We start from the raw sequence: 26,372 nt of genomic DNA on the forward strand, positions 1-26,372 counted from the left end.
CCTGGAGAAGAGAAGGCTGAGGGGGTGGAGGCCAGGACATGATAGCACTCTACCTGAAGGGCTAAGAAAAGACCTGTTCTCTACTGCCCCAGAGAGCAATCTAATGGGTCTCAAGTTAGGAGTGTGTAGATTTCATCTAAACGTACAGATTAACGGAAGTTTCAGAAGAGGTGGTGGGCTTTTCATTGCTTCAGCCATCTGTTGCGTGTCATGGTCAGCGGTGCTCTTACCCCTGGACTTCGCCACTGGCCTGCACTGGGCTAGGCGGCCAAGTGTGATTGTGACCTGTTGCTCGGTGCTTTAGAGAGAGAGAGGAGGGAGTGGAGAAAGAAATATGTGAGATAAGAATAGAAGAATGCTTAATTTGCAGTGGGGGAAGGGACCTCCTGCAAGGCAGCGGGGGGTGGCTCCAAAGGCCTTTATGTCCAGGCTCCAAAATTACCTAGGTTCACCACCTAGGTCGTGGTTTGTGTTGACGAGAGAACCAAGGTTAAATCCCCACTCAGCCATGAAACTCACTGGGTGACTCTGGGCCAGTCACTTCTCTCTCAGCCTAGCCTACCTTACAGGTTTGTTGTGAGGATAAACAGAACCATGTACACTGCTCTGGGCTCCTCAAGGAAGAGTGGGACATAAATAGAAAACATAAATTACTTTAGTGCTCTAGCTGAGGATCTCCTGCATCAAGGAGGGTTTGGATTAAATCATCTAAAATCCAACTTTATGCAGTAGTTGACCTCTATCCCTGATTCAGCAGTCTACCACTATCATGTATAACATTTAGATTTATATTTTACATATGTCATGGATATATCTGTATGTATATACTTTGTTCTCCCTCTGGAAAATTCCTGTGGATGCTCCTGGCCCAGTGTTTACCATTCTGTTTCTCGTTTTATTAGTTGAGATAATAGAGATATGCATGTTAGATCTGCTACAATACTTCTCTACAGACCTTTTTTAAAACAATTAAAACATAGAAAGCAGGAATTGCAACACAGCTTCAGCCTTCTATATCCCACTGTTTAAAATCCACACTTATATCCAGGACCAAGAATCTTATTAAACACCTGAGTAATCTCGTTTTATTTATAAGAAGGGAGTATGTGCTACATAGTATAGGTGTGTTTGCCTTTCCCTTCCCCCCACCCTCTTGTTTTTGTTGTTTTAATTTATGTAAACTGCCTCGAGCCTATGGAAGTCAGGCGGTCAATTAAATTTTCTGGCTATATAAATAAATATATCGACATAATGTGTCTGCGCGGACTGTGTGTACCGCTTCGGACCTAGTCTACCCAAACGCATGCCACCACAGCATTAAATCTATCCTCTCTGGCGGGGACGCCTGAGGCCGTCCTCTATGCCTAAGAAGCAGCCTCGTCTCAAGCGGCCGGGAGAAAAAAGGCTTCTCTCCGGTCCGCTTCTTCTGCGGGGCGAGCCGGCGGCGGGCGGTTTGCCCGAGAAGGAATCTCTTCCCGCCCGCTGGGCAGCAGCAGCTGCGGAAGGCTAGGCAGCCGCCCCCTCCAGCGGCACGCATGCGCACAGCCGGGCGGGTGGGGAGACCCCGCCGAGGCGGCGCAGCTGTTTCCGAGCGGAAGGGCCGAGGACGGAGCGGGGCTTCTGGGAAGCGGCGGCTTTGGGTCGTCGTCGCCTTTCTTTGTTTTTTTCCGGGTCGGGGCGACGCAGTGAGCTCCGGCGGGTTGGCTGAGAACCGCCTCCAGCTCGTCGGAAGGGTAAGGGGGGGGGCAAAGGAGAGGGAGGCGCGCGCCTGCCCGCGGAGAGTCAGAGAGGCGTGTCACGCGAACGTGTGGACGGGGGCGGGGCGGCTGTCCTTGCGGGCAGGGCTTCAATCAGCTTCTGCTCTAGGGTTGCTCCGCTTTTCTGGTAGCGGGTGGAGAGTGCTGCAAGGCCCAGCAGCAGCCCTGGGAACTGTGTGAAGCCAGAGACGACATGAAGTGTCCCTGAGCTGGAGAGGAAAGTCTGTTTCGGTTGCCACAGCGAGTCACTCGGGAGAGCTCGTTTCAAATATGTGCACCCCTCCACAGTATGTTAGTGCTCGGGGCAGCTTCTCCGTCTCGGGGGCTGATGCTGGGAGCATCAGTTCGCCCAGACAGGTTCCAGAAGAGGAGGAGTTGTCTTGCTGCCTTGGCCGGAGTCTGCATTCCGCAGAAGTCAGCCCGGTAGAGTTCAAGGGGACTGACTGACTCCCAAGCCAGGGAGTCTTCGGGTTGTCGTGCGAGTCTGTTGCAGCAATACATCACAAAGCAAATCAAGAACATACGTTTATAGCACAGTCTTATAGTGGGACTTGCTCTTTAATAAATGCGTTTAGGGTTGCAGCCTTTATGCTGTTGTCCCTTTAGTTGAGGTGCCCTGCTGTTCTTCTTGCATGCAGTGAATTGGTACATGAGAGGAAAGAGGTAACTGGCACGCAGTGCTCCCTCCCACAGAGATTTTCAGATGTTGTGCACTACAACTCCCAGCATCCCCAGCTGCAGTGGCCTTTGGTTGGGGATTATGGGAGTTGTAGTCAACAATATCTGGGAATCCCTGCTAGAGAGAACAGGGCTGGCACGGGGAAAGGGATTTGAAGGACCAGCACTGGGGGATTTGGTCTGTGTACAGTGAGTGGGTTGCTTTTCTCTTTGATTCCTTTTATAGAACTCTTTCTCCACCCCACTTGCCACTTTTCAGTTGGCCTGTTTGTAGCAAGGTGGAGAAGGCTGGCTCATTTGGGTCTGGCGTTTTAGAACACTTTTTAAAGAATACTGAACCAGGATGATTATGCATCTTAAATCTCCCATAGGGAGCAGAGTGTGGATGCTAGTTCCTGTATGTGTGTTTACTTGGAAGGAAGTCCCCACAGAATTCAGTTGGATTTCCTTCCAAGCTAGTGCGCACTGCAGCCTCGATGATATTGTCTTTCTCCTTCCCCGAGATGGAAACACCAGCAAGTGAGCACATACCCTTTAGAAGCAACCAATAACTAGATCACTATTTGCCAAACTGGGGCGCAGGGTTTTTCCCTTGGATTGAAATTAAGAGGAAGGAATGCAACAGGAGCAGTGTAATTAAAGAGTAGACCCCAGCACCTTTTGAGTAAAACTTCTTCAGGAGACTACAACATGTAAAAGGAATAAGATGAACTTCAAATGGAAAGAAACTAACAAGTTAAACAGTATAGCAAAGATATGCTGTAGAAGCTATTTATTATAATTGGTGGTTTAGTTAGTTTCTTTGTTTGAATTTGTTAGTTTTGTTTGTAGTAAGCTATTTTTCCTCTTGGTTCAGTTAGTTTAAATATCTTTGTTATACTGTTTTAAGTTGTTAGTTTCTTTCCATTTTTTGAAGTTTATCTTTCTCTTTTTTAATAAGGTCATAATTGTGGCTTTTTATCTACCTTTTAATAGTTCTTTTTATAATGATTTCTTCATTGTTATGTTTTACATGTTGTAGTCCCCTGAAAAGCCACCTAATGGCGCAGTGGGGAAATGACTTGACTAGCAAGCCAGAGGTCGCCGGTTTGAATCCCTGCTGGTGTGTTTCCCAGACTATGAGAAACTTCTCTATCAGGCAGCAGCGATACAGGAAGATGCTGAAAGGCATCATCTCATACTGCGGGGGAGATGGCAATGGTCAACCCCTCCTGTATTCTACCAAAGAAAACCACAGGGCTCTGTGGGTGCCAGGAGTTGAAATTGACTTGATGGCACACTTTACTTGTAGTAGTAGAATCCGTGTTGCACTGGGCCTTGCAGCTCCAAGGAGTTTAGAGTAGTGGATCCATCCAATATGGTGGCTTCACAGCTCAACGCTTGTAATATGACCCACCCTAGGCTTTATTGGGGAATCACTGTGCTAGATGACCAGATGCAAAGGAGGCTGTATTTTCACTGGTCTGTTCATTTGTAAAGCTTATATCTTAGCTTTTTAAATAAACAAACAAACAGAAATACGACATAAAACAAATACTAGCATTTAAATGGTTGTGCAAAGGGGGAGATTCTGACAGGTGCTGTTTTGTCATGCAGGGACTAGGAAAGCTGTGCCTGCAAAAAATCCAAGAGATGTTTTGGGAGGGTAGGTTGCTCAGAAGTATAGAAAATACAGCTGGTATTTCTGAGCAACCGGTCCTCCCCAGTCTTCAGGAGTTCTGCTTCCCTTTCTCTCCCCACAGCAGAAAATGAAACCCAAGAAGAGTCTGGACTCATCTGATATCCTAAACCAGGAGTGGGTAGTCTTGACTCTCCAGCTGTTGTTGAACTACAACTCCCATCATTCCCAGCCACAATTTATTATCTTATTGGCTTAAGATTGCTAATGCCATCTTAGGCGGCGTTAACAGAAGCATGGTGTCCAGATCAAGAGAAATAGTAATTCTACTCCTTTCTGCATTGGTCAGTCCTGTCTTGAAATACAGTGTCCAGTTCTGGGCCTCACACTTTAGATGAATTGGAATGGGTTCTGATAAGGGCAACAAAGATGGTGAGGCCTCTGGAACCCAAGTCCTGTGAGATACGGTTGTGGAAGCTGGGTATGTTTAGTCTGCAGAAGAGAAGACTAAATGGAGAGATGTCTTTGAATGTTTGAAGGACGGTCCTATAGAAGGAGAAGTGGGCTTGTTCTCTGCATCTCCTGAGGGCAGGACTGGGAATGGAGCTGCTCTGGGAAGAGCAGAAGGTTCCAAGTTCCCTCCCTGGCAGCATCTCCAAGATAGGGCTGAGAGAGATTCCTGCCTGCAACCTTGGAGAAGCCGCGGCCAGTCTGTGATGACAATACTAAGCTAGATAGACCAATGGTCTGACTCGGTATATGGCAGCTTCCTATGTTGGTCCTCTGTATGGAGGCAACTATTTAGCAGAATCAGTGAATGATTTTCCTTGTTTTCCTACTATGCTAAAGTTTTTTCCTAAAGCAAAGCGGAGTGTGTGTGTATGCTGGTGGGGGTTACTAACAAGACTTCATTTGGCAGGGAGATTCATGACCTGGATGCCACCACCATTTCCTCAGGTGATGTTGCTTCATGAAACAGAGCCTTCTCTGAAGACCAGAGCATGGGAGGAGTTGGTGCATTCAGATAGCACAGTGGAGTTGGGATGGAAGCAGGGAATGGTGCTCTTCTCCCGCAATTACCAGCCCACGGCTTTGTTCATCCTTGCAATGTATTAGTTGCATATCTGCTCGCCATGCACTTTGTCAGTGCCTCTTTAAACAGAGTTACCTGTTGCCTGTTTAAACTAGAATAGATGTTCATTTACCCAAAACATAGCTCTTTTGTCATAAAGTTATTGTCTATGGGCTTCTTGAAAAATATATCTGATTGTAGTGGAAGCTATATATGCATGCTGCTTTTCCTGCTTCGGCGCTTGTGGGACAGGGGCTTGATTGAGTGATTAAACTTATTACAGTCCAGGACCAGAAATCAAAAACAAAAAATTAAAAATACAGGGCGGGGGGCTTGGAGCACAAAGTTCTAGGAATAATTCCCCTCCCGCTCACACACTCCCCCCCGCCATACCCATGCACTCTGTGTGCATCTGTGTAAGCTGAATGAAATATAAGTGCCTTTTGATTTCTTTTCAGCTGAGAAAGCATCTGAGTTATCCTTCGCAAATAGGTTTTAATCTCTGATCTGCAGTTGCTGCTGCTGACCTTGTTGAATCCCTCTCTGGCTTCCCTTCTCCGTCCTTCAGCTGCAGGCTCCCACACAGATCAGTGCTTACACTCAATGTAAACAGCATGTGAGCTGGGATAGATAAGGCCAACTCTGCTTGTGCCTGTGGCAGAGTGACTTGTCGGAGTCCCTCACTGCATAGTTATCCTTGGCTGGCTGGGCCACAATGCCCTTGGTTGTCTCTATTGGTCTGTTGACCTTGGCTTCATACAGAGCAATAGAGGATTGGCTCTCTGGAACCTGTTGCTGCTGAAAATTATAATAAGCGTAATGAAGGAAAAGCTCTGCAGGAAGCCGTGGGCTAACGTAGTAGCAGATCTTATTAAAATCTAGCTGACCACTAATATTGTTTTTTGTGGTGGTGCAAAATGCTGTCGCGATTGTCTGCTTTCATGTGGGTGGTATAGGTGGATGGGCTGAGAGCAAGTGGTTTGCTGGCTGTTCTGAGTTTTGGACCCAGTGGTTTCTCTCAGCGCCGTGTCTTGATGCCTGAGACTGGGGAGCTGTGTAGAATCTAGACAACTTCCCATGTTTTGACAATTTCAGGTAAAAGTTGTGACAGAGGCCAGTGTGAGGGCTGAATGTCCCTTGCCTGTGTTGAGTCTGCTGCTTCTTTTATTGGACTCCTTATCTTGCTTTGTAGCCCCAAGAAGCTCTCAAAGCAGATTACAAAAGGTTCTTTCTGAATGTGTTACTGTTTTCTTACTGCCAATATTGAAAATCTGCTGTGGTCAGCTATCCTGCTCCGTTCTTCTGAGAAACCAGGGAGATGAAATTGGCTTTGGAGTATTGGCTGACATCCTCACTAATGATGTGGAGCTGCATTGAGCGAAGCATCTCTGCAATATTTAGTAACCCAGAGTTGTGCTGCCCAAGGGGGAGGTCCATTTTCATGGATCTCCCCCTTCCCCCAGAAGTGCTCCTTGCAACCTGGAAGTAGGTCTGTAAGGGAGCACTTCCAGTGGGGAGTGAGATTAGCAGAAATTGTGCACCGCACATGCAGTACAGCTTTGCACCACCTCCACATCATTGGTGAGGATGTTAGCCATTATGTTCCAGACAAATCTCCAAAGCAAAATCGTTGTTTTGTGTCCCAGCCTTACCAAAGATGCATTGGATGTCTGGCATTCAACAAATCTTTGGTAAGGCTGCAAGTTGGTCATGTGTTATGAATATCCTACTTTGTTCTTTCGGCTGATTTTAGGAACTGCATAACTTTTCTTGAAAATAAGTAGTGGAAAAGGAGAAATTGTGGAACAGAGTATATTTCTGAGTTGTTTTTTTTTTAAAAAAACACCAAACTTTTAAAGTATTGCATTTCTCATAAGACAGCCTTGGCTTCTACTGTTGTTGTTTTGAAATCTTAATTCTTTTCCTGTTAGTAAATATTTTCAACTTTTTTTTTAAACAGGTCAAGGCTGAAATAGCTTCAGAGTTCTAGACTGCCGATCTGTCCTGCACATACCAGTGGTGAATGTGATGTTGGTCAGCTCCACCTTCAGCAACAGGAACAGCTGAGTTTTTTCCTGCTTGTCCTGTAAGTTTCTTGTTGAGTGAAGAGAGTGTCGTGAAGAATTTTATTTCTGTCCTAGCACAGAAATATCCGAGGGGGGCAGGTCCTGTAATCCTCATGCCTCAGTTTCACTGAGGCAAAGAGTGAATTAATGGAAGAAGGGCCCTGCTTCCCTTCATCCATCCCTCTGGTCTAAAGAAAACCATTATCAGCATCTGTATCTTACAGACTCAGACATTAAAGATGCATCAGCTTTGCCCTGTTGCTCCTCCTTTGGCAGATTCTTAAGTTGCATATATGCTTATAACTGAGAGATGGGAGCCCGAAAGAGAATCTTCAGAAATGTGTGTGTGAGAGTGGAAGGGATGGTGGGTGGGGGGGAGAGTTTCATTTATGGGGCTTGAGCTGCTTGACTCATGTTGTTCATTTAAGTTTACCTTGTATGCTTTCAAATACCATCAAAGTGCATCATAAGGAGAGAGAGCATTATGATATCACTTATTTATAATCTGGTTAAACATTTATAAATTAAAAGCAGTTAGGCATTTGGGGGAGGAAAGGTGACACATGGTTCCTGTATGCTTTGAACATTATGTGGGGAAAGATTGTAACTGAAGCAGTTGTTGGACAGTGAAGCAAATCACCCGGGGAATCTGAAATCAGTTGCATTAAAGGTCAAGACAGGCTGTATGTAAGGTAAAGTGTGCCGTCACGTTGGTGTCGACTCCTGGCAACCACAGACCCCTGTGGTTGTCTTTGGTAGAATACAGGAGGGGTTTACCATTGCCATCTCCTGCACAGTATGAGATGATGCCTTTCAGCATCTTCCTCTATCGCTGCTGCCTGATATAGGTGTTTCCCATAGTCTGGGAAACACACCAGCGCGGATTTGAACGGCAACTTCTGGCTTGCTAGTCAAGTCATTACCCCATATGTAGGGTTCTAATTGTTTTCATCTGTATGCAGAATTAGTTTTGTTCTGGGTGACAGTATCAAGGCAGTCTGTGCGCATGCACATTTAGAGTGGAGCTTTTCTGAATCAACCTGAGTGGGATATAAAATTAACTGGACGGCAAAAACCGTGTGAGCATGTGCACACGTGCACATGCCTTAGGAGGAACACTGGCTATATGCCAGGAAAAGAGTGCCTTCTGCTGCAATATTCGTATTAGACTACATTATTGCTGGCATTTCTCTGAGTCCTGAAATCTGTGAGTTAGCTAAATTGTAGAATATGAGCTGCTTGTGATATAACTAGGATTGTTTGTAGCACTCCTAGATCCTTAACTTTAACACCCTTTAACTTTTAATTAATCAAATGTAAAAGCTGTCCTTCCTGGAGTTCATAATGAGCAAATAATTTTCTCCAGGGGTGGAATACTATGAAGCTACTGTATGATTTGCGGAGCTCCCGTTTTGGCCTTTGATTTACTTGCACCTCCTGTTTGGTCTGAGATGGAAGCAGATGCGGTAAGTAGAGGGCTATTAATGTAATTTGTCCAGAATACTTGAGTTCTGTAAAAACTGATGTTTCTGAAAACCCATTTTGAGAATATGCCTCTTGTCATGATTTCTGAGAATTTTAATCTCCCAAATTTCTTGGGTACTTTTGGAACTGTAACTATGTAAAAACATTCTTGCACTCAGTGTGGGTAACCAGTATGAGGACGTTGCAGCCTGCCAGCATAATCCTGCCCAGGGCTGCCCTTTGCTGAGGCGGGGTGAGGTGGTCACCTCAAGTGTGGACTTGGGGTCTGCCCTTCCTCACCCTGATGGGAGTACTGCTCACGTCCCCCTCTTCACCTGCTGGGGTCTTGCTTGGTGCCAGGGTTGGAGGGTGCTGCCTCTGCAGCCAACACCCACAGATGGGGGGAGGGATCATATTGTGCTCTGTCTCAGGCAGGAAAATGTCTTGGACCACCCCTGATCCCTTAAGTAGGGCTAGCCCTTGCTTCAAGTGGGTATTGGGTGGGCTGGGGAGAGAGTATGCCCCATTGTTGAGGCGAGTGGACTGATGCTCCCTGTTCTGCACCCATTTCATTGCTTCAGCACCGCATAACAAAACAGCATTTGTTGGTCCAGTGGCCTCAGCACTAGGACACATTCTTCTTCCCCACCCCCAGTTCTGAGCAGTGCAGTTGGCCCTCTGTGGCATCATCCTGTTGCTCAGAGGTTCTAAAACCTGGGTCCTCAAATGTTGTTGGGAGTACAACTCGCATCATCCCTGGCCACAGTGGCCTTTGAACATGATGGGACTTGTAGTCCCACAACATCCAGGGGCCCAAGTTTGAGAACCCTTGACAACCAAATCTGGTTATGTGTTCCTTTGCTGTCGTCATATTCACTACATGGCCCCTGGCTGACCAACCTTGTATTTGGCCTGCCTTTTGCTTTGCCACATATGCAAGCCATTCAAATATCAGCTCTGCCCATGCCTTCCGATTCCAGGCCTGCCAGGAGTAGGAGGTTTTGGGGTGCTGAACAGCTGTGGGGAGGATCTTTCGTCGATTAAACTGCCTTTCCTAAACCAGGAATGCATGCAGAGGAGCTGCTAACTTTCACAGAATGGAGGAAGCATTATGTTCTAGATTCATTTTGAGCTCTGTCAACCAACCAACCAATCCTTTGTGTTGATTAGAAGTAGATATTTGGACTTCCCTCTCTCGCATTATCTGGTTCACTTCTTGAGCAGTTCATATTATAACAAAAAGCAAAGTATAAATTACTCTTCTTAAAATAAAAATGATTACCAGGGGGAGAGAGGCATCCTTCAATCTTGAAATTGTCTTTGTTCTGATTTATTATTCAGTGTTTTTTGGATTTAAGATCTACACATTCAAATATAAATCTTGAAACATCATATTAAACTTTTGCTACATTGAGTCTAATGTGGTTTTATATTTGTAAACAGGTATTTTGCTGCTTTGCCAAATAAACGTTCTAATACTGTGAGAGACAAACTGACAGGTGGCAGAGGTTCCAGGGTCTGTTGAGATGTACTTATAGTACCAACTGTTCCCTGGTTTGTGAACTTTCTGTTCACAAAAGTTCTCTCCGCTTCGAACAAAGCACGTTCAGCCAGGAAAACTTTAAATATAAAAATGATGGTGTTTCTTGGTAATAAGCATTTAGTGACTCTCCTGCATCGTGTCAGGCCTGAGAGCTTTCAACATTTGTTTCATCTGTAATTTCATGCTATTGTATTCTTCAATCCCCAAAGCACTTAGAATTGATTTGCTCTGATCTGCATATTGGAACAGGCTTTTGCACACAGCTCTGCAATTACTCGAGTGCAATCCAGTGCAGTGTGTGTGTCAGCTACTTGCAGCAACTAGCCTGTGCATTTGACAGTGATGTTGGGAGAAGGTACAGTCTTGGAGTTCATCTCCAATAAGCTACTAGTACGCAGAAGGGTTTCAGGCAATCATCCGTGAGCCAGGCCCACAAATTTTCACCACTGGTACCATCATAGGGAACTAATCCTTATAGTAATCTTTGGCAATATTTATGCCCCTAGAAATGGAAAATAGGCAATAGCATTGTTGCACATAAAGCTTTCTTTGTGTGGTCACCCCTTCCTTATCCCTACCCTCCTCCAAACAGGATGAAATTGCAGTCATTTCTGCATAGAGGATAACAGTGAACAAATGGCTGTACTCTCTCCCTGGAGTAATATTTGGAGGACATTCCTGCCCATTTTTATTTCCATTCAGTGATCAAATTTTTTAGCTGTGTTTTTAAAACATTTAAAAAGCTTTTAAAACACCATTGCAAATTTGGCTGCTGCAGGCCCGCTGATCAGACAATGAAAGCATGATTGCACACTGAAAGTCTTGCAGTGCTGTGACCTCTTTTCCATCTCTAAGGGTGTAGACCTTGTCCAAAATCACAGTGAGCATTTGTCCCCGCAGATGGCACCAATCACCCCAGCTGACTCATGGATTACAACTCTCAGGCAAAGGCCTCCGACACTGAATTCACAAAGTGCCCCTGATACAGGACTGCACAACTTTGACTTTCCAGATGTTTTTGCACTGCAACACTCATCACTCCCAGCTACAGTGGTCAATAGGGACGATGGGAGTTGTAGTCCAACTTCTTCAGGAGGGTCAAAGTTGTGCAGAACTACCTTCATTGCATCCCACCTGAGAGCTGATGGGGCTTATGAGAGGCTTGTGATCTCCATCTGATATTACTTTGCAATGTGAGGAAAGAGTGGAGAGGCTTCTACTGTGCATAATAGTTCTCTGTGAATGGCTCCTGCCTAGTCATATGCCTGAAATTAAGAGGGAAATAATCTTGCCAAACTGCTTCTTCTCTACTAGATGAGTGATGTTATATGCTTTTGATCCCCAGACTATCCCAATTTGGCAGAACAAACCTTATGGCTCGACACGCAGCTTTGTCCGAAGAATTGGAACGAATCTTCCCTTAAAACCATGTCCTAGAGCATGTTTTCAGGTAAAAGACCATTCTTCCACAGGACTAAGCGACGTCTGAAAAATTAACTGTAAATGGGCAGTGCTGCTCATTGGTCTATGTTTGGTTAAAACACTGACTGCTTTTTATTGCTGAAGGACAAATAATTCTTTGTACAAAAGCAGCACAATAGATCACAGGGTTACTTCTGTTCTTATTCACCTTCAGACCCACTTTTGTGAATGTTTTACTCTATAAAACATTTACATCATGATTTTAAAAGCTAGCTAAGGAGGAAGGGTTTGACGCCCAGGAACCATGGCTCTTAGTAATTTAACCATGGCATTTAGTCTAAGAGTTATTTCATAAATTCTTTGTCCTAGGCAGCCCTGTTTCTGCTTTTAAAGGAGATGAACAGCCCTGAGCCCTGTTTCTAAAGGAACAAATTTAGGAGTGTTCACCAATCACCTTGGGGTGGTTCCATTAATAGAGATAAAGAGAAACCCAATTACTTTCCCCCTCCACAATGTCCATCACTAAGTCCAGCAATTTTGTCAAGATTGCCTGGCTCCTAAAATTTGGGTCTGGCTCTTAGATTAAAAAAAATAGCATCAAGGCATTATTATTATTATTATTATTATTATTACATTTATATCCCGCTCTTCCTCCAAGGAGCCCAGAGCGGTGTACTACATACTTGAGTTTCTCTTTCACAACAACCCTGTGAAGTAGGTTAGGCTGAGAGAGAAGAGACTGGCCCAGAGTCACCCAGCAAGTCTCATGGCTGAATGGGGATTTGAACTCGGCTCTCATCTGTCCTAGTCCAGCACTCTAACCACTACACCACGCTGGCTCTGAGGTGGTTATGTAGGGAGTGCAGCACACATGCTAAATAGAAGCATACCATTTTTTTGGGCTGCCCTTTAAAATCAGCTAGTATGTTGTTTGTTGTGACCTGATGTAAAATGAAAGTGCTAGCACTATGAAACTTGCAGCCAGATTCTCTGCATGTGTATGCAGAAGTAAATCCCAGTGATGTATCTAAAGAAACTGAACCCTGGTGTACACACCACTGAATCAGTAAAGACAAGTTAGCTAACCTGAGTCCCATTTATTTCCATGGGACTTAGGATTCACTTGGTTTTTAAAAAATTAAACCTGTTGACTTCAAAGGGACATATTCTTCATTAAGATGCAGCCTTGGGCAATCGGGTACAGTTCCGGTGACAAATTTGAATGGGTTGAGGATCTCTAAAAACCCTGAGAATCCCATCACTAACTTCAAAGAGGAGAGGAGAGCTGGTCTTGTGCTAGCAAGCAGGACTTGTCCCCATAGCTAAGCAGGGTCTGCCCTGGTTGCATATGAATGGGAGACTTGATGTGTGAGCACTGTAAAATATTCCCTTCAGGGGATGGAGCCGCTCTGGGAAGAGCATCTAGGTTCCAAGCTCCCTCCCTGGCAGCATCTCCAAGATAGGGCTGAGAGAGATTCCTGCCTGCAAACTTGGAGAAGCTGCTGCCAGTCTGTGAAGGCAATACTGAGATAGATAGACCAATGGTCTGACTCAGTATATGGCAGCTTCCTATGTTCCTAAAGCTTCTTGCTTAAAAGCTGTGTAGAAAAATTTAAGGTTTGTTTCTTTTTGTTGATAGAATTGTTTTTGTTTGTTCATCCTAAGACCTTAGGGCAGTTAACATGATTAAAACAATCCAATAAAAACAGGACAAATGCAGCTGAAATGTTAAGAATAGCACAGACAGCTCATTGGTCAAAAGCCTGAATAAAAAGTTGGAGGGTGGAGGAGAATACCGGGCTAGATGCCCAACCAGCCAGACAAGACTCATGTTCTGTAAAAATGATGCAAAACCAGACAAACCCCCAAACCATCCTCATGGTTTTGAAAACCAATAATAAGATTTTAAGGGGCTAACTTGTAACTTTGAAGATTTTGAGTCAGTTATGCTGGAACTACTTTAGTACCCAGATAACTTGAAGAACTTAATGCTGTTTGTCAAGAATCGCCCTGTGCTGCTACCACTTATCATGGCCTGGTCTCAACCAACCCCACGACTTTTTAAGTTTAACTGCTGCCACCAAGTACTTTTGGCTTTCTATGGCTAAGTCTACCACAATAGCCTTGCAAACCTCTGTTACGTTTAAAAAAAAAAACCTTTGGTCAGGGCATTAGGCATGAGGTGGAGAAAACAGAAGCTACACTTTTTTCTTTACAGATAAACAAGTATTTTTTCTTTGCAATTAGTTCACTTTAAATCAATAGTTGCTTCAAAAGTTTAGTAAAAAAAACCAACAACCAAAAGAGCATAAACAAAATGTGGTCAAAACACATCCAACTGACCTGACTCTCACTGCGCCCTAACTTGGAGTCCTTTGCAGTCACCTCGGTTTTTCCAACAACCCGCCTTGTCCTTGATCAGCCTCAGGTTCTGCTCTCCTTCACAGTTCTGGGGATTCAACAGCTTCTTGCATGTCAGTGATTTTAGTTCTCCAGAGAGTTTCCACTCTGCCAGTGATTTTAGCCCCAGTTCTGATCCTCTCTGACTGTGCCGGCAATTCTTCAGTTCTGTACTTCTTCTTGAACTCCTCCTCCAGCTTTCTTCTGGGCTCTTACTTACACACACTCCAAACTGTGCCTCTTTCTTCCTCTGAATTTGAACTCTTCCAGCTCTCCAACACGTAACTTTAATTTGAACTCTATCTTTTTCAACTCTGTACTTTTTACTTCTCCAAACTGTACTACAACTCTGCTGAAAGCAGCCTCCTATATATACACAAACTTCCCTCCTATATTTTTCAAAATACCCGATCAGCATAACTCAGATTCAATTTTTCAAACCCTGACCAATAAAATCAAACTTCCATTTCCCTCCAAAATCAAACCAGTACATTTCATCACCCTCAAAAATGAAACTGTTGAGCAGAAGCCATGAACCTTTGATCCCTGTACAGCTTACTTGATACAATGAATAACAATGCAATTTACAATGCAAAGTTTTATTTACAAAAAAGGTTTAGGCCTCTTTCCTCCACACTGTAAATGGCCTAACTTTCTCAGACTTGGAGTGTAGCTATGTCTGTCTTGTAGGCAGCCCATGGTCCAAGCTTTATCTGAGTCATCTCCTTTTTAAAGGTGATAAGCAGTGCTATGGAGCGCCCCTCTGTTGATTGAGGGTAAAGCACGGCCCCAGCTTCTGAGATGGTTTAAGGTGATGTCCCTACTGCACTAAACATAGGAAGTTGCCATATACTGAGTCAGACCATTGGTCTATCTAGCTCACTATTGTCTTCACAGACTGGCAGCAGCTTGGTTGCGGGCAGAAGTCTCTCTCAGCCCTGTCTTGGAGATGCCAGGGAGGGAACTTGGAACCTTCTCCTCTTCCCAGAGCAGCTCCATCCCCTAAGGGGAGTCTTGCAGTGCTCACACTTCTAGTCTCCCATTCAAATGCAACCAGGGCAGACCCTGCTTAGCTAAGGGGACAAGTCATGCTTGCAACCACAAGACCAGCTCTCCTCTCTTCAATCTCTTCCCTTTCCCTCCTTCTTCCACCAGCTCTCCAATCTCTTCCCTTTCCCTCCTTCTTCCACCCACCCTCTTACCTGGTCGTGCTGTGTGGGCTGATACTATCCTTCTCCTCGGCTCTCCTGCCTCTGGGTTCTGAAAACTCAAGAGACGGGAGCAGAATAGAGAAAGTGCTTCCTCTTCTGTTTTATTCCCGTGGCTTTTCAAAGCCCAGAGATGGGAAAGCTGAGAATGCCGATAGTGGTGATGGCTCATGTACCACTGCTGGGTTGGTTTCAGAGAAGTAGCAGGCCAGCAGAGGCAACAGCAGCAATTGACTGTCTCTACCAGTATATCACCTGAGATGGCTACCTCACCTGGCCTCATTTATGATACTGAAGCATAGCTCTCTATCGTGTGTGTGTATTCTACACTGCTAACCAAAGTTTATCTCTGAAACCATATTAACAGCCTAATTGTAATACAGACCTTTAATAATACACAGTGGAGTGCTTGTACAATTTCAGAAGCTCTGCACTACCTCAAGTCTTGCTACGGCTCCAGGATTCTTCTGTTGCATAAAAACATGGGTTCTGCAAAGGACTTCAGCAGCAGCTAAGAAGCTTGTAGGAAAGCAGAGAATTACTCCGTGCTGTAATAACTTGTTGCCTTGCCTTTCTCTAATCATTTGCATCACTATAGGCTTCTGTAGCCATAGGTTACAGCGCAACGCCTTTCCCAACTGTTATCCAACACACGGGTCTTGGGAGGACTCGATATAAAATACGTAATCATGCATGTAGTAACTGTAGTATCCTGTCTGGTATGTATAAGTGTGAATAATCATCTTTGCTCAATCTGAAGTGTGTACAGTATAGAGTTACATTTAGCTGTAGTTTGACTTCAACATTCTGCGAATGGACACTTTGATTTCCATATAACATGTTAAAATGCTTGTCAGCAAGTCCTGTCTAGGTTATTTATAGACACTTGCTGAGGTCCATTCATGGTTTTGAGTGCAACCATACATGTTGAGCAAGTGATCTACACGCCTCTGAAATTAACAGGAAGCTGATTCATAAGGTGGAGACCAATCACAGATCTGCTGCTGTACAGAATCACAAAGCAAATGCTCACTTCATTTATGTTCTTTCTTTCAGGCTCTACCAAATGTATCTGATCTCTATCTGAATGACACGCCACCTGTCCCAACTCTGGCAGACGTTGCATGGATAGCTTCTGATGATGAAGAAACCTATGCTAGAGTCAGGTACAGGAAAACCTCCATATTCGTGAGGGTTCCGTTCCACTCTACAACCACGGATACGGAATCCATGAATATCAAAGGACTGGGGGATTGCCGGGGGGGGGGGTGTAGGTTCCCAGTCACAGCGGGGATGGCAGGGGCGGGGACTCCATGTGCCTTTTTAAAATCGCTGCTGTGCAGCGGGTGTGTGTGTGTGTGTGTGTGTGTGTGTGTGTGTAAGCAGCAGCAGGGATTCCTTCTCCCTCCCCGCCTGCCTGCCTCCCAAATGACCATGTGGGCCGATTTGCAGCCCATTTGGGGCCTTTCTGTGTGTGCACAGAGGCTGAAACGGGCTGTAGACCTGCCCGCATGGTCATTTGGGAGGCAGGAGTCCCTGTTGCTGCCCCCGCTGCCCTCCCCACTGCAAAGCGGCAGATTTAAAAGGTAGGAGTTACCACCATCCCTGCTGCTGTGACCGCCTCCTTCTCCTTGCCCCCGTTCAGCTCATGCCCTTTTGCTTGTAAAAGGGGAGTCCTTACTGGATTCCCCTTTACAAGTATTATTTATGTATTATTTATTTAATTGATTGATTTTTATACCGCCCTTTCGAAATGGCTCAGGGCGGTGTACAATTACAAACAGAAATCTAATGAAATCATTAAAAAGTATGGCTGTGACCAACCTGCAGATACATGAGTTCCACTGGGGCGTGGTTGTTCTCCCCCCCGCCCCAGTGTATACTGAGGTCGGGTACCTATTCCCTCAACCATGGATACACAAATCCGTGAGTGTTGAACCTGCGGATAACGAGGTTTGCCTCTACATCCATACATCCTTTTCCTTGCCACATCTGACTTGCCTTTTTTTAAATTCTCAGTGAGCCATAGCAGCTGATATAGCATGTACTCACTTGCTAAAATGAGGCAACATTGACTTCATAGACAAGTAATCCCCCCCCCCCAAAAAAAAAACTTGTTCTTTCCCAGGTTAGGAAAGATGAGGTGCTATTAGCTATTGGCAGGGGTTCTTCTCTTTGATATAGTCAAGATAAAATTGCTTAAAAGTCAGTGTGTAATAAGATTGTTCCTTTTATTTTGGGTTACTGTGATAGGTGCTCCAGAGGAATAATATGGTCAGAAACACAGAAATCGTGTCCACTGTGCAGAGATAACACAAATGCTGGAAATGAATAGATATCTGCTCTTATACAAAGAGGGATCTCTGTGGGCAGGAAGGAATCCTATATGGAAATGGAGCTACTGAGAGGGAATGTATAGATACAGAGGAATGGTTCACAGGATGGGTATTCTAAGGGGAAGAAGAGGCAATTTCAAGCATTCATGTGTGTGTGATGATTTGGTTGTGAGTTGTCTCCATTGCAAAATATGGTTTAAGGTGATAGAAAAGCCCTGCATGTGGTGGCTTGCTCAAAGGTGACTGCCCCCGTCTTTTAAATGCCATTTGTCTTAAAAGAATGAGCAGCATAGTGTTCATAAACTTGCAGTGGTCACATCAGAGATCATGTGGTCTAAGAAAAGGAGCCTCATCCTTACTGTTTCAGCCATGTGCGGATGAATGGTGTAGAGAGGGAGAGAACTGAGCAGTCAGAAATGGGATCCCATGACAGTGAAAGAGGCAGCCCACCTAGCAAGCAGGCAGGAGTGTTAGGAACATAGGAAACGGCTTTCGGCAGACCGTTGGTCCATGCCGCTCAGTATTGCCTGCACAGGCTGGCAGAGGCTCTACAAGGTTGAAGGTAGGAGTCTCTCCCAGCACTGGAGATGCCTGGGAGTAAACCTGGGTCCTTGTGTATGGACGCAGCTACTCTGCTGTGGCCCTGTCCCCTACAGCAGAGGTAGGCAACCATGGCTTTCCAGCTGTTGTTGAACTACAACTCCCATCATCCCCAGTCACAAACTGTGGCTGGGATAGGCAGCCCTGGCTCTCCAGCTGTAGCTCAGCAAGAGCTGGAAAGCCAAGGTTGCCTACCCATGCCCTACTGGGAATATCTCACAGCCGACGGTTTTCACATGTAGTCTCCCATTCAAATGCAAACCAAGGTGGACTCTGCTTAGCAGAGGGGATAAACCATGCTCGCTACCACAAGGCTGTCTTGCTGCAGCAAGACCAAGCAGTTGGCTGCTTAAAGACTGTCTACCTGCTGGGGTCAGTTTTCATTGGAATGTTTGGATGTTTAACTTCTAGGACAGACGCTCGTCCACTAAAGCACAAATGGAAGCCCAGCCCACTCTTTGTTATACAGCGGAATGCCTCTGTCCCAAATTTAAGAAAGCAAGAAGAAAAGTTGTTGGCTTTGAAGAAACCAGGTTTACCTGCCTTGAGTCGAACAACCGAACTCCAGGAGGAGCTCAGTCATCTACGGAGCCAAATAGCTAAAATTGTAGCTTCAGATCCAGGTAAGAACCCAGCATCCAAACACTGTCAAACAACATTCTAAAATCAGATTTGAGAAGTTAATACTAATATATAATATATAGAAGCAATTTGAAAATTAGGTATCTGTTTTTGCAAGCAACCTTTATGGAGAAGAGGTTGGAAGAAAACTCATTTCATCCTGCACAGAAGGTCTGATGCACCCTTCTCATCTTGCTGCCTGCTCACTAGGACTTAGAGGTCAAACACAGTCACTTTTAGAGGTTTACACAGTCCTTCAAATCTAAGTTTAATGTGGACTTCTGACATTAGCATGATTGTGTGAACCCACACCAAGACAGGAATCTCAGATTTATCTTGGGCCTTAAACCACCTTGTCACAAGTTCACACGATCGCACTAATGTTGGTCATTCACATTAAACTTGAATTTGAATGATTGTGTGAATTATGCCAGAATTCGGCTTGAGCACTTGCTAGCATGTTACCATGTTTGGAGTTGAGTTCTCAAGGTTTAGTCTATAGAATGCTTTTTCTCCTAGTGGAGATACTAGCTGGCAACAAAATGATGAGTTCAAGAACATAAGAGTGAGTAAAATGCACTGCCACTTTCTGGCCTTTTTCTTTCCATGGATCTTCTTTGTATTTACTTGACAGTTTTCTGTCATGGCTCTTGTTTTTCATCTCGTGAGGGAGTTCCAGACAACCCCATTCATTTTCTTTGCACTGATATCAAGAGGTGAACAAATGAAGTAGAATTGCTGCCAAATATGATGAAATAGTAAGGAAATGGTAGCACACATTTTCATACTTTAGGATGTGCACACACATCCGGCATGGCCCTGTACACTAGTTTTCTATTAATGTCTCATTCTGTTCTCTACCATATAATATCTATGGTAGTTATAGTTATACAGTTTGTATGGCTGTGTTGTAGATGTAATCTATATGTACTTGGATTGCATCTTAAAACAGCTTACATCTTAAGTATCCTCTCCCTCTCATTGCTTTGTTTGGAGTAGAATATTGTGACTCATACTGAACATTTTTGGTTGTCAAAGTAGCACAGGTTATTTGGTCAACTCGCTTGCCTTGGCATGTTCATTAGTGTCAAAAAGAGCCGTTTTATTTCTCCACTTGCTTTTCCAAACAGACCACAGTTCCCAAAGTTTGCGTGTAACACAGAACTGTCACACAGCTCTGTTGCTTTCCACTTTTAGAACAAAGTGAAAGCAAAACTTTTCATTCTTTTGCATGTGAGAGAAGAGGGGAGATGGGGATAACGCAGCTCCCTCAGGCTCATTTACAAGACTCTAAACTATGGTTTAGTGTTTGTCTGACCCAGGCCGTAGTCTGTACAGTTACGTATATAAATATCCTCCTCCTGTATGAGCCCCTATTAAGATATTCCGAGAGATCCAGAGTCTCTATGCAAAAAGGCATAGTGAAAGGGATACACAGCAGGACTTTCTCGGATGTGGCCTCAGCACTCTGTCGCTTAAAAAGACCCACTGTTTCCTGCTTCGTTAATCCGCTTCCTGCAGATTTCCCCCAAAATATTCAAAACTTTCTATAAGTAACTTTAAAAATAAAAATAAAAAGCTCAGTTCAGTGGATGTTCAACACACTTCTAGCCCCCTCTAAATCCTATAATGTTTGGTTCTTTACTGTGACTGAGTTGGTTTTATGATCTTGTTTTGTTCTGTTGTGATTTTAATGTTATAACCCCTGCATATTGCCTAGAATGAGCAGGGCATAAGTGAGAGAAACATGCTGGAATAAATGATTGAGTGTTTGCCACAGATTCTAATCCTGTGCCCAGGATCCTATGACTCACACATCCCAGGCTTTATTTATTTACCTGCTATATCCTGCCCTCACAGAGCTACGAGTCGAAGGGAAATCGCAGCTGGGCCTGCCCCTGCTGGGTCAATGTTTGTATAAGAGCTTACCCAAGTGCTCTTTCAGCTATCTTGGTTCTGTAGCCATTTTCATGATTCTGCTTGTGCAAAGTTCTCAGAGGTTTATATAGAAAAATGAATAATGAAACAAGATGGTTCCCTGTCCCCAAAGGGCTCACAGTCTTGAAAAAGAAAAAGCCACAAGGTAGACACCAGCAACAGCCACTGGATGCTGTGCTGGGATTGAATAGGGCCAACTGCTCTCCCCCTGCCAAATATAAAGATCATACCAGATTACTGTGGCGGTGATCAGAGATTATGCGCTGAAGGTGCATATACTCTAAATTATCTCGCAGATTTCTATCCTCCTAGGTTAAAAGGCAGATGGTCCTGGTTCCACAGATTGTCGTGTAGAATCGCCTTCTGTTCTAGGTAGTGGCTCTCAGAACACCACATAAGGATGAGGCTTTGTAGAGGCCATTGTCTCAAGTTAGGCCTGGTTCTAACTGGAAAAGAGAAGAAAGGAGCTTGGTTAATGGCAGGAGTGGCTGCTGCCTCCTTCTGACCGGTTTTCTCCCCCCAACCCATCTGTTTATATGGAATAGGTAACTTGCTCCTTCGGAGGACCCCAGTACATTTTTGGAGGTGCTGAGACTGGAACCATGTAGTTATGAAGAACTAGATTTATTCTTTTAACATTATTTATTATATAAGAAAAAACACTGAATTGTATCACTTATATACACCACCTTTCTTCCAAGGTGTTCTACAGTTATATAAATACTTAAAGAGCAACAACAAAATAAAGATTTGCCAGAATTGTCTTGTCTCAGGCCATTGGTGGTCTTTTTTTTTTTAGGAGCGCTGGCTATGCCCAAAAAAGTATCTAAAGGAAGTAATTTGAATTGTTCGCATACCAAATACCCATTGTTTCTAATTCAGACTACTTGTTTTAATTACAGATTATAGAACTCTCCCATAAAGGAGCAACGTTCTGTATTTTAGAATTCCACTGCATTATTCAATCTTCTTATGAAACAGTCATCCACGTGCCTTGCCTTTCTAACTTTTACAACACAATATTAGTAATCAATGCAATGCTTGTTAATGAGTGTGAGATATGGTATACAAATATAGCATGTATGAATTAATACTGTATACCATATCCCAGTATACTATATACGCTCATTAACAAAAATTGTGTCACTGATGATGGACACCTTTTTTCATTTACAATTCATAGCAACTCTGGCTGTAGTTAAGAGACGAATAATCATGAAGTAAACTCCTCTACCACACGGTAGCATTGCCATTTAGGAGATGTTAGACTAGTGGTTGTAGTGGGTATGAGGTGGAAGGACTTCTTGTATGAGGGTCAGGAACTGAGTGATGTATCTTTGGTTAAGACTTGGCGTGGGGTGTTCTGCAGACTAAAAGTTTAAGTTTGGCACTAGGCTTACATCTGTGTCTATTGTTCTCTCTTTCAGCTTCTTCATTAACGCCGGATTTATTATCTCCAGGAAGTTCAAATGTCTCTTCTCCCTTACCTTGTTTCGGATCCTCATTCCAATCTACAACTTCCTTTGTCATTAGTGATATCACAGAGGAGGAGGCAGAATTAGAAAGCCCAGAGCTTCCTTCAGTTTCCTTGCTTTGTTCTGCGACTTCTGAATGTTGTAAAGCAGACCCCAAGGATTCAGACGACGAAGATTCAGTATCCCTGTCGAAGGCTAGCAGTTTTGCAGATATGATGGGCATTCTTAAAGACATTCATAGGATGAAGCAGAACAAAGACTTGTAAGTTTATTTTTAGCCTACTTTCCAGTAGGCTTATGAGATCACCCGGCATTCCATGTGTGTCCGCCCCCGCCCCCCATCAACTTCACAATGCCTGGACCAATATGAACCAAATCGGGTACAGTTGTAGGGACATTTTGATGGCGTACTTTGTGATGATGTCATCTACCCCAGTTGAAGATGGTGGACCCATAAACTTTTGAGGTTCAAGTGGAGTAACTTGTGAACTGCCTAAACAATTTGAACCAAATTTAGTACAGCTGTAGGAACACCTCAAGGGCATAGTTTATAATAATGTCATACATGGTTATTCAAGATGGTGGGCACATGAACTTTTGAGGTGCAAGTGGGAACCAATTTGGACCAAATTTGGTGCAGTTATAGGGACACATAGGGACACCTCAAACATAGTTTTGATGTCATCTACCCCAATTCAAGATGGCAGACGCATGAAAGTTTGAGGTGCAAGTGGGCTGACTTGTGAACTGCCTAACCAGTTTGGGCCAAATCTATTCCAGTTGCAGGGATACTGAATGGAAAGTAGGCAGGTTAGTTCTTACTAGGACAACTTGTTCTTCTTTCCATCCCTAAACGTTTTTTCTGATTAGAAGCTTGCAGCATGCTTTGTGTGAAGATAAATCTACTGGCCTTTAATACTAGGATCAATATGTAAAGTACTTCAGCTGCACAATCATGCAGAACCCTGCAAGATGGGTTTTTAAGATCCTTTCTCTTGATCACCGTTACAGTTTTGGTCCCTTAGAACAGCTTTGCAGATATGTGCACAAGTTATTAACCAGCAATTAGGAACATGGGAAGTTGCCATATACTGAGTCAGACCATTGGTCCATCTAGCTCTGTATTGTCTACATAGACTGGCAGCAACATCTCCAAAGTGGCAGGCAGGAGTCTCTCTCAGCGCTATCTTGGAGATGCCAGCGAGGGAACTTGGAACCTAAATGCTCTTCCCAGAGCAGCTCCAGAGTGGCTTCGGTTTGGTCAAGCAAGCAAAGCAATTTCCCACAAAAGGCAGGAAGGGCAAAAAGCAAAAGGCAGAGAGACGGACAAGAGGGAGAAAGCAGAGATTACATCCCCCGTCCCACCAAACAAGCTAGAAGAAGATAAGACTTACCAGCAACCAGGGAATCCTCTAGAGCAGGGAGCTTCCTCCAGCCCCTCCTCCCCGCCTGCAACCCCCTCCCCCAGTCTCACTGGCTGCCACAGCTGCCACCCAAGCCGCTCCAGCCAATCTGATTCCCAGATTGTGAATATTTACTACTTCTTTGCTTGCTTGCCATATGCAAGGAAGTGAGCTCGCTGACTCTCCTGGCCGTTGTGATGGGAAGCCAGGCAAAAAGGTGATTTATAAATACAGAAATAAATCTGGGGCCCTAAGGGGAAAATTTTTTTATATCCCTTCTAATACTCTTGTATTCTCTTAGGAATCGAACATTACTGAAAGAGGAAGATCCTGCAGTTCTTATAGCAGAAGTTTTAAGAAGAAAATTTGCCCTGAAGGAGGAAGATATAAACACGAAGAAGAATTGACATTATGCTAACTTATAACTCTGTAAACAAAGTATTGTGCTCCTAAGGTTTTTCTCCACAGTGGCTGCCTTCCTTGAACATCAAACCTGTCTTTAGGAACTAGGTTTCCTCTGTGTGTATGTGTGTGGTGTGGAATTAACTCCTATGTGAGAGGAACTGTGGATTTGCTCTGTTGACCACACAGCTTAGAGACAACTTTTTTAAAAAAGGTAAATAGTTTTCCAGGACATTTTGAGCGGAGGCTTGGTAAGGATTCTTCTACAGTGAAAGTGACCAGGTACTGACTTATTGGTGAGTTGAATTTTAAAATTGATCTATTCACAATTTTGCTATACAACAGCTAGCTATATCAGTTTATGTACTATAAAGGAGTATAGCTACCTTCATTCTGGAGCCTGTGGTAAACTATTGAGATACAAGCTTCCAAGTTCCTAATTATAGGTGGAGATTCCTTGTTTTTTAAAAAACACAAAAACTTAGTTTGTTGACCTTGTTTACTTCCCTGAAGGCTTTCCCTTTAACTAGCATCTAAGGGGTGAGTGAGAAACTCACATTAGGCTCATTGGGAGCCTTCCCAAGACAAGAAAATCATTGCTGCAATACCAACACCACCCTCAATACAGTTCAGCCAAAACAGACTCTTCACTTTGTTGCTCTTTTCCCTTGGCCAAGCAGCTTGAATGAGTAATAATAGATAGAACACCTTGAAGTCCCCCTGGAAAGGGGCTCTAGCAAATCACAAACCTTATGAAGTTGGCTGAGAGTCTGCTAATGTTCAACGCAAGGGAGGGATGGGGCTGTCTATGATTGCCCTGTATTGGCACTCTTCTTCTTCTTCCTAGTCCGGAAATGATTGGGAGCTATGCAGCAGCTGCTTAAAAGCTCCCCATGTAGCATTTGTAACCAGGTGTGAAGAGGAAACCCGCTGCAGCCTTTGACCACGTGATTATTTCTATGGACGGTGGCCATATTTCAGAGGAATGGAAAATTTGGCCTTTGGCGAACCCAGAGTTAGGCAACTTTGGCTCGCTAGCAGTTGCTGAACTACAACTCCCATCAGCCCCAGCCACTAGGGCTGATGAGAGTTATAGTGCAGCAACCGCCAGCAAGCAATGGTTGCCTATCCTAGGCTAGAGGCCGTCTTCCCATGCCCTGCAAGCACCACACTCGAGAATGGATGTGGCTTCTCCTGGCTCTCTGAATCCATCCTTCTACGCTCCTTGTTGGAGAGAAAACTCCAGCTCTTCCTGGCAGCTGTCTGTGCATCACTATGGCAGCCTACTCTGAAATTTAGCCTGCTTTTAACCAGGTATTTAAAGCAGCTACTGCAGCTGAGGGACACTTCTCACAAAAACTTGCTGGTTGTAGATCTTTATGCTGTGAGAAATGCCTTTCCTTTTTTCACTTATGTAATAATATTTTAGAAAGCAACTAATTACATGTCTTTCAAAGGCATCTTGTTGAGAATCCTGCATTTCTTTTCTGAAACTGTGATAAACCTTCAGTTTCTTCAGAACTCAAAGGCTTTAAGAATTGCACACAGTGAGAGAGAAGATAAAATAGTAGTTTTCCATTGGTTATCCTTGCAGATCCTAGGCAGAGCAGTGGCCATTTAATTATTTTTCAGTGTATATAGTTAGCTGTGCATAGTGGCATGTTGCTTGATAGTGACTTTTGCATTTGCTGCTGCTTATCCAAGGACATCTTGTTGCTGTAGAGAACTGATCTCATGCTAGTATCTGTTTCCTGTGCAGCACTGAAGTGGTTTCTATTTCATGCATTTTTCTTCCTTTTCATGCTGCTAATGTCTTAGCCTAGTGATTTAGAGACTGAAATAGTTATTTTGTCATTTTTATAACTTGCGGATCCTAACATGGGGTGTTAGTATCCTCTCAAGAAACTTGGAGCTGGTTACCTAAAATGCCCAAGGCTGCTTAGCAAAAGCTGGGATTTGAATTTAGCCCCCCTTCCCCTGGCAGCTTTTAGAAGTAATGATATTCATAACTCCTTTAAAGTCCCAGCACACATCAGGATTAATACCAGTGCAGTGATTCAGCTGAATCTGGAGAACCTAGCATCCTTCCTAAAGGCTTGGGGTTAAAAGACTGTTAGTCAACTTTCAGAGTGAAACTTTACTTATGGTACCATCCCTAGAAAACCAATCAGTCCATAAGAGAAGACAAATCACACTTTCTAGTTCTTGCTAATATCAGCTGTCCTAGTGGTTGGAGTGCATTTAATCTGTTAGGGCCCTTAGCTCTTCAGCTGTCTAACTACAACTCCCACCATCCCCAGCCACAAGTTATTGTAGCTCACAACAGCTGAAGAGCCAAGGTTGCCTACCCCAGTGTTAAGACTCCTTCC

At 44.1% G+C, this 26,372-nt stretch overlaps 1 protein-coding gene across 1 annotated transcript; it reads left to right on the forward strand.

The window, feature by feature from the left end:
• The first annotated feature begins 1,487 nt into the window (after nt 1-1,487).
• Nucleotides 1,488-25,463, forward strand: MTFR1L (mitochondrial fission regulator 1 like). The gene is made up of 8 exons (XM_053267757.1): nt 1,488-1,733; nt 7,086-7,211; nt 8,558-8,657; nt 11,544-11,648; nt 16,285-16,394; nt 18,576-18,787; nt 22,151-22,460; nt 23,903-25,463. Exons 3-8 carry the CDS (start codon nt 8,583-8,585, stop codon nt 24,006-24,008), a joined length of 918 nt encoding a protein of 305 aa, XP_053123732.1. The 5' UTR covers nt 1,488-1,733; nt 7,086-7,211; nt 8,558-8,582; the 3' UTR covers nt 24,009-25,463.
• The last annotated feature ends 909 nt before the right edge of the window (nt 25,464-26,372 follow it).

This window comes from Hemicordylus capensis, chromosome 7 (genome assembly GCF_027244095.1).
Source record: "Hemicordylus capensis ecotype Gifberg chromosome 7, rHemCap1.1.pri, whole genome shotgun sequence".
Lineage (NCBI taxonomy): Eukaryota > Metazoa > Chordata > Lepidosauria > Squamata > Cordylidae > Hemicordylus > Hemicordylus capensis.

Excerpts from the sequence above, each read along its gene's own strand:
- MTFR1L (XM_053267757.1), top strand. The coding sequence starts at position 8,583 with ATGATTTGCGGAGCTCCCGTTTTGGCCTTTGATTTACTTGCACCTCCT. Across the intron at positions 8,658-11,543 it reads CTGAGATGGAAGCAGATGCG|ACTATCCCAATTTGGCAGAA; the intron begins GTAAGTAGAGGG and ends TTTGATCCCCAG. Across the intron at positions 16,395-18,575 it reads GAAACCTATGCTAGAGTCAG|GACAGACGCTCGTCCACTAA; the intron begins GTACAGGAAAAC and ends TTTAACTTCTAG.